General features: G+C 59.4%; 1 protein-coding gene across 1 annotated transcript; it reads left to right on the top strand.

Moving 5' to 3' along the window:
* The first annotated feature begins 754 nt into the window (after nucleotides 1-754).
* SLC52A2 (solute carrier family 52 member 2) lies at nucleotides 755-2,390 on the top strand. Its single transcript, XM_007956107.2, has 4 exons — nucleotides 755-931; nucleotides 1,027-1,888; nucleotides 1,976-2,099; nucleotides 2,178-2,390. The coding sequence occupies exons 1-4, from the start codon at nucleotides 802-804 to the stop codon at nucleotides 2,388-2,390; spliced, it is 1,329 nt and encodes a 442-aa protein (XP_007954298.1). The 5' UTR covers nucleotides 755-801.
* The last annotated feature ends 5,023 nt before the right edge of the window (nucleotides 2,391-7,413 follow it).

Raw genomic sequence — 7,413 nt, 5'->3', positions numbered from 1 at the left:
TCACTGCGCCGCTGGCGGGCCCCTGGTGACCGCGAAGGGAGAACCAGACGGAAAGTCTTTCTCAACCGGGATCGCCCAGCCCTCGCTTCCTGGTGCCAGGGCCCCAGGCACCCGACTTCCGGGGCGGGACTTCCGGCGCCTGGGCCACGCGGGGGGCGGAACGCCGGCGGCTTCCCGGAGTCCCTTCCGATGAGTTGAATAATCCACCGCTGCGGTCCCGCTGCTTCCCGCGGCCCCGCGGTCCCGGAACCGCGACCCGGAGTCGGCAGCAGCTCCTCTCGCATATCTGCGGAAAGGCCATCGGCTGGGTGGGGTGCGCAGCGTCTGGACCCCGTGGCGCAGGGACCCCGGTGCACCTGGCGCTGGCGAGGGGACGGAGCCGCTACAGCCACGCCCCTCGAATTCTGCCTCTGTCCTCTGGAGTGTCGCTGGAGCCCCTGGGCCACAGGTGGGCGCTGAAGCGCTCGGCTGTGCGTGGCGCGCGGGAGGGGCCGCCGTCCGGGGGACCTCTTCTGGTGTCTAGGAGTACGGGCGGTGGCGCCGGCGGCAGCTCAGACCCTGGTCCTCGGTGGGTAGGAGGCTGGCGCCCCGCCGTCTTTCCGCCTGCGGGCATTGCTGTGTCGGGTCCCGGGCTTAGTCTGCACTGCCCTCGGCTTCTTGCAGTCCTTTGCTCGTGGAGGCTGACCTCCTCTCTGACTGCAGTTCTGCGTCCGATTCTTCAGCGCCCAGAAGTGAAGGCCCGTCCCTGCGAGGAGCTGGCTGGGACCTCTGCCCTGCCCGGAGGGCCCAGCCTTGGGCCGAATGGCAGCGCCCTCACTGGGCCACCTGGTGCTGGCCCACCTCCTGGTGGCACTCTTTGGCATGGGCTCCTGGGCTGCCGTCAACGGGATCTGGGTGGAGCTGCCCCTGGTCGTGAAGGACCTCCCCGAAGGTGAGTGGGCCTCGGGGGAAGCGGCCCGGTGTGCCTGGCAGGCTGCTCCAGGCCCATCTGTCACCTGGCCCTTCATGAGCCTTCCTTCCCCGCAGGTTGGAGCCTACCCTCCTACCTCTCTGTGCTGGTGGCGCTGGGGAACCTGGGCCTGCTGGTGGTGACGCTGTGGCGGCGGTTGGCCCCCAACAAAGGGGAGCGAGTCCCCATCCGGGTGGTGCAGGCGCTGAATGTGCTGGGTACAGCCCTACTGGCCCCTCTGTGGCACCACGTGTCCTCTGTGGCAGGGCAACCCTGCTCGGTGGCCTTCTTAACTCTGACTTTGTTGCTGGCACTAGCTTGCTGCGCCTCTAATGTCACTTTCCTGCCCTTCCTGAGCCACCTACCGCCTCTTTTCCTGCGGTCTTTCTTCCTGGGTCAGGGCTTCAGCGCCCTGCTGCCCTGCGTGCTGGCCCTGGCGCAGGGTGTCGGTCGCCTCGAGTGCCCACTAGCCACCGCCAACGGCACCCTGGGGCTTCCCCACTACTTCCCGGAGCGCTTCTCCGCCAGCTCCTTCTTCTGGACACTGACTGCCCTTCTGGTCACCTCAGCTGCTGCCTTCCAGGGTCTCCTGCTGCTGTCCCCGTCCCTGCTGCCACCACCATCTGTACCCCCAGGGGCCCCACAAGCTGGTCCTGAGGACGGGGAGGGAGAAGAGGTCTTGCCCCTGCAGGAGCCAGCAAGCCAGGCGGCAGACACCATGTCCAGCCCTGAGCCTGAGGCCCATAGGCTGCTGTCAGCCCGTGGCATCTGTCTGCTGGGCCTGCTCACGGTCACCAACGCGCTGACCAACGGCGTACTGCCTGCCGTGCAGAGCTTCTCCTGCCTGCCCTACGGACGCCTGACGTACCACCTGGCCGTGGTGCTGGGCAGTGCCGCCAACCCCCTTGCCTGCTTCTTGGCCATGGGCGTGCTGTGCAGGTGCGAAGGGACCCCAGACCCCTCGGGTGGAGTGTGCGGTTGGGGGTTGGTCCTGCAAGGCCAGCCCTGAGTCTCCGCTCCCTGCAGGTCCTTGGCAGGCCTGGCTGGTCTCTCTCTGCTGGGCGTGCTCTTTGGGGCTTACCTGGTAGCCCTGGCGATCCTAAGCCCCTGCCCACCCCTGGTGGGCACCTCTGCAGGAATAGTCCTCGTGGTGAGTACTGGGGCAGGGTGGGTGGCAGTGAGGGAGGGGCCGGCGTCCCACTCAGCCTGACACCATGCTTGCTCTCAGGTGGTATCCTGGGTGCTGTGTCTGGGCTTGTTCTCCTACGTGAAGGTGGCGGCAAGCTCCCTGCTGCATGGCGGGGGCCAACAGGCACTGTTGGCAGCAGGGGTGGCTATCCAGGTGGGCTCCCTGCTTGGGGCTGTCACCATGTTTCCTCCCACCAGCATCTACCACGTGTTCCACAGCAGGGAGGACTGTGTGGACACGTGTGGCTCTTGAGCAGGGCAGACGGGATCCTCACCTACCTGTCTTCACCTCCCATTATTTCATGGCCTTGGTGCCCACAGCCCCCCATACACTGGCACACTCTGGACACCTGCACACTCCTCAGGGGACCCTGGCACTCAGGCCAGGTAGGGACCAAATAGCAGGCCAGGATCAGGACAAGCCTGGGCTGCAGGCTTGTACCCTGCACCAAACTGGTGTGGAATTGGTATAATAAAGCCTTTTGTTCTTTGAATGGTCCTCATCGATATCACTCGGTGTCACTCACCTTCACACACACACACACACACACACACATGGAGTGGTGGCCCTGCCTGTCCATCCGTGGCCCCAGCCCCCCAAGGCAGCTGTTAGAGGTCTTGGCACACTGCCTGAGCCCAGGATTTCCTTCCTTGGACCTCCCCACCATAGAACTGCTCGGAGATGGGGTGGAGCCCCCTCCCAGGGCCCGGGCCAGTCTTCAGGACCTCCCCCACCCAGGACCCATAATCCACAGGGAGTTCCGAAGAGCAGTGGGGCGGACCCAGCTGGGGAGGAGGGTCTGGTAGGATGAGGCCGCTTCAGCTGGGATCCCTGTCTCTCCACATACTCCTGGGAACGGGTGCTTGCCCACTGGTAACTCAGGCCAGTGTTTGGTGCAAGGTGTGGGCTGTGGTAGGGGTTGAGTGAGTGACACTTGGGAGAGACAGCTGTGCGGTGCCAACCCATTCATCCCAGGACTTTCTGCCTAAGAATATACCCCGACCAAGGACCACCAACCTGCCCAGCTCTCAGTCAAGCTCTCAGATCCCTTTCCTTGAACAGCCCCAGCTGTAACTGCCTTCCTGGACCACTGGGCCCAGCAGCCCAAGCCCTGCCCCTAGCCCTGGGGTCACTTTGGCCTTGGCCCTGCTTCAACATGACCAGAGCTATCCTGAGCAGGTGGCCTGGGTCTCCCACTCAGACTGGAGTCACATGGAGGGGTATGTGGCTGAACCTGGCAGGCAGGGCCCCACGGTGGGGAGAGGAGAGGTGCTGGGGCACAAGAACAGGCTGGGTGCTGCCACCGCTTCTTGGCTCTGTGGGAGGCAGGCAGGTAGGAGAGGCTACCCAGTGGAGGCAGGGTGGAGCCGGGGCCTGGTCCAGCACGGTACCCAGACCCAGTCTCCACAGGACAAGGGAGGGGCCCCTGCAGTGAACAGATGAGGTGCTGACAGAGGTGGCTCCTGCCTGGCTGCTGCACACGCCCACTTGTTCTGGTCTCCGGATGCCTGTCCTGAACTTCAGAGGCCTCCTGGCCTTGATTTGGCCTTGACTTGGGCCTTTGAAGGGCTTCCTCTTCCTCCCTTCACCCCTCCCTCCCTGTCTGGGCAGGACTGGTGAGCAGGAGGCAGGGTCCTCTCAGGCCGGGACCACAGGAGCCCTGGTCTGGGGCTGTGGAGCTCCCAGCTGGCTCAGACCCAGCGCAGCCCTGAGGGTGGGAGACCCCCCAGCCCCATTCCTTCAGGCTGAGCAACACGAGGAGGGGTGAGGTGGCTTGATTTTGGAGGTTGCTTCCCTCTGGGGGCTGGGCTTTGGGTTGGGGGTGAGTGAGAAGAGAGTGAGGGCGTGCAAGAGGGGGTGGCGCTGGCACCAGCCCCTGGCAGCAGGCCCTGCTCCCCCCAGCTCCCAGTGCCTCCTGTGGAGCTCTGTGCATGGGGGCCCTCTGTGCCGCGTGGGTGGTGAGCCAACAAGTGTGTTTGGCTTGAGGGCCACTTGGTCTGCTCTCCTGGACAGAAGAGGTGGGCAGCCCTAACCTAGCAGGCTGTGGGAGGAGCGCAATCCCCTTTGAAGTCCCCACAGGCCTTCCTGTAGGTGCCAGCAGGAGGCAGGGCAGGGGTCAGACTAAAGAGAGGAGGAGCCAGGTCCTGAGAGAGACCCAGGCTGCCTGGCCCCAGGGAGCCCCTTGAGGCAGGAGGGCCCACCGCCCTGGTCCTGCCCCTTTGGAACTGAGAACCTGGCCCCCCACCTCTGCTGGACGGCATGGTGGCTGGTAGCCTCTGAGACTCATAGCCTGCCCAAGGGCCCTCCCAGGGCTGCAGGCATGAGGGAGTTAGAAGAAGACTCCAGAAGACGAGGTATCAGCCGAGGCAGGACTCCTGGTGCTTGGCCATCTCCAGAGGGCAGTCCCTCGGGTGGGCAAAGCCTGGCTCCTGAAGCTGCCCACTACTGTGCCACAGGGAGCTGGAAAGGGGCCAACCAGGCCGTGGCCTGCAAAGGTAGCCTCTTAAATGTGTGTCTGTTTCCCCGTCCCCAGAGTGAGCCCCCAGGGTAAGCAGGGCTCATGTGGCCAATCGAATGAAGGTGGAGGGCCTCCTTCCCCTGCCCCATGCTCTCAGCCTATCAGAACCCAGGCAGGTGTGGCATCCTGTGTGGCTGCAGATATGGCAGTACCTGGTGTCCCTTCTTGCACACCTGCTCAGAGCCCACTGCCTGTCAGGACGGTGGTATTGAAGGGCCTCCAGGGGAAACCCAGCCAGCTTCTGTGGTGTGGGAGCAGCTGGTTATGGTAAAGGGTGGGTGTAGGTCATTGGCAACTCCAGCATCGTCACTGTGGCCACCCCGGTGGCCTTTCCCTCAGGGAAGCTTGCTGACTACCCCATGGGGCCACTTTGCCCTGCCCCTGACTCAACGCCCTGGCTTCATTGTCCCCACTGCACCTTCCAGGGACCCAGAGGCCATTGGGGCTCTGGAGGGGCTGTCAGTCACACCCCACTGTCCCCACCATGTGAATGGGCATGTGACCTAGCTAGGTGGGCAGTGAGCCCTGTGCAGCCACTCACAGTCCACTGAGAGATTGGAGAGAGGCAGAGCCGGATAGCACTCTGTGGTCACCTGGATCCAGCTGTGTCTGGAGTTGCCACTTCCATGGACCCCACACCTTACTTGCTTAAGCACACGTGAGTGGGTTTCTTCTGGGTTCCCAGCTGAGGACAGGCGGAAAGCCATGGCCTCTTGTTCCCTACTTGAAGCGTTGGGGCAGCTCAGATCACAGGGTCCTGCCCTAGTTTGCATTCCTTAATGGCTTTAGCCTTTGACGTGGGCTCGTTTTACGTCTGTGTGACAGCCATGATTGTACTTTTGGTCTAAACGTTATCTTTCAGCAGTTTTGAAAATTTTCTATTCTTTAGGGAAATGCAATTCCAACCCACAGTGAGCCCCACTGCAGGCCCATGGGATGGCTTGAAGCAAAGTCAGCCACAAGGCTTCATATATAGGGGCTGTGAAGCAAGCCAAGCCCGCTGCCCTTCTGGCAGTAGTGGGCTCCTCAATCAATCAGGCAGAGTTACCGTGTGACCTCGCAATTCCACTCCCAGGTGTATACAGACACACCCAAGAGAATGAAAACGCATGTCCATACAGAACCTGGTATGTGGATGTTCGTAGGAGCACAAGTCATAACAGCGAAAAAGTGTCCACCGACTGACAACAGAGAAATGAAACGTGGCCCATCCATACAGCACAGCACCATCCACATACACGCAACACGGATGAACCTTGAAGATACACTCCATTCCCCACCATCCTGTGAGCCCATTCCAGTTTCTGCCTCTATGAAAACATATGCATATAGATTGTCTATCTACCCTATTAAAAGAAGCACTGGTGGTGTAGTGGGTAAGGCATTTGGCTGCTAACCAGAAGGTTGGTGGTTCAAACCCACCAGCTGCTCCATGAGAGGAAGATGAGGCAATCTACTTTCAGAGATTGACGGCCTTGGAGACCCAGTGGGGGTCACTGTGAGTTCAAATCAACTCAATGGCAGTGGGTTTGGTGGTTTTTGGAATCTACCCACTTGGCCCTAATTCTCATGAGCATCCTATCTGGACCATAAGGGAATGGAATGGACAAGTGTGTGCTAACAAATGACAGAGCCTGGATGAGATGAGGAAATGACAGGGAAGATGCAAATTACTTGACGAGAGAGAAAGGGACCATCGGGATGGACCTGCAACAGCTGCAGAGACCGGTCCAGCAGGGGAAGACCTACCCAAATAAAGCCCAAGCCCAGGTGACCTCCCAGTGGATTCTACCAAATGGTGAGAAATTGACACCATGGCTTCAACACTCTCCCAAAAAATACAAGAGGAGGGGTCCTTCCAAACTCATTCTATGAGCCCCTGTTTCTCACTTACCAAAACCAAAGATACCAAAACAAAACAAAAACTTGAACCAATATCCATTATGAATGTACAAAAGTTCTTAACAGAATACTAGCAGACTGACTCTAGCTGCGCACAAAGCTGCATATACGTGAGGAGCCCGTGGGATTCTTGCAAGAATGTAAGGTTGTCTTGATATGTAGACATCTACATAATGACACTGGTGTGAGTCTGAGAGCTCTAGTAGCCTCCAGGAAAATCTTTAACCAGAAACCTTTTAGTGTCAGCATTACTAACAGAACTTTTGGACTCTTTAGGGCCTTTATCTGCCCTCCAGTCTCAGCAAGTATCAAGGAACTTCCTCCGAACTCAGCACGCATCACAAAAGCCATCCGGATTCAGCACGTATCAGAGATTTGCTCGACTCCTGAAAGTCTCCCACATACCTGAGCCGCATCCTCCCTAGATAATATTTTCCTAAGTGAACTTTGGAGGCGGGGGGTTTCTTTACGTCTCCCAACATCTTAGATCACTGCCCTAAATCCCTTAGCAACAACCAATCATCTGTATCCTCTTGCCCTGGTGCTGCCCCTCCCCATATTGTTCCATAAATTTGTGAGAATACCGGAGCACAGGGTCTTTTGCTTAAGCCACTGACCTGGTAAGGGCAAAGACCTTAACTTAAGTTAGCTAATAAACTTTCCTATTGCATTTGCATTGTCGTGTGTTGGCATATTCCTCTCCGAGCATCTCCTTCATAACCTGGGTACAACATTTGGTGCGTTGGCCGGGAAAGGAGGATTCCGATCGAGTGAAGTCGCCACCACGACAGTAGGAGAGTTTCAGGAACTGGAGCCGGCTGGACTAGATACGTCCTTTGCGTAAGGACACTAGTC

Source organism: Orycteropus afer, unplaced genomic scaffold (genome assembly GCF_000298275.1).
Source record: "Orycteropus afer afer isolate SDZICR_OR568_19922 unplaced genomic scaffold, OryAfe1.0 scaffold00574, whole genome shotgun sequence".
NCBI classification, from domain to species: Eukaryota; Metazoa; Chordata; class Mammalia; order Tubulidentata; family Orycteropodidae; genus Orycteropus; species Orycteropus afer.
The sequence above is the reverse complement of the archived record's forward strand: the minus strand, read 5'-3'. Positions and strand labels throughout refer to the sequence as shown.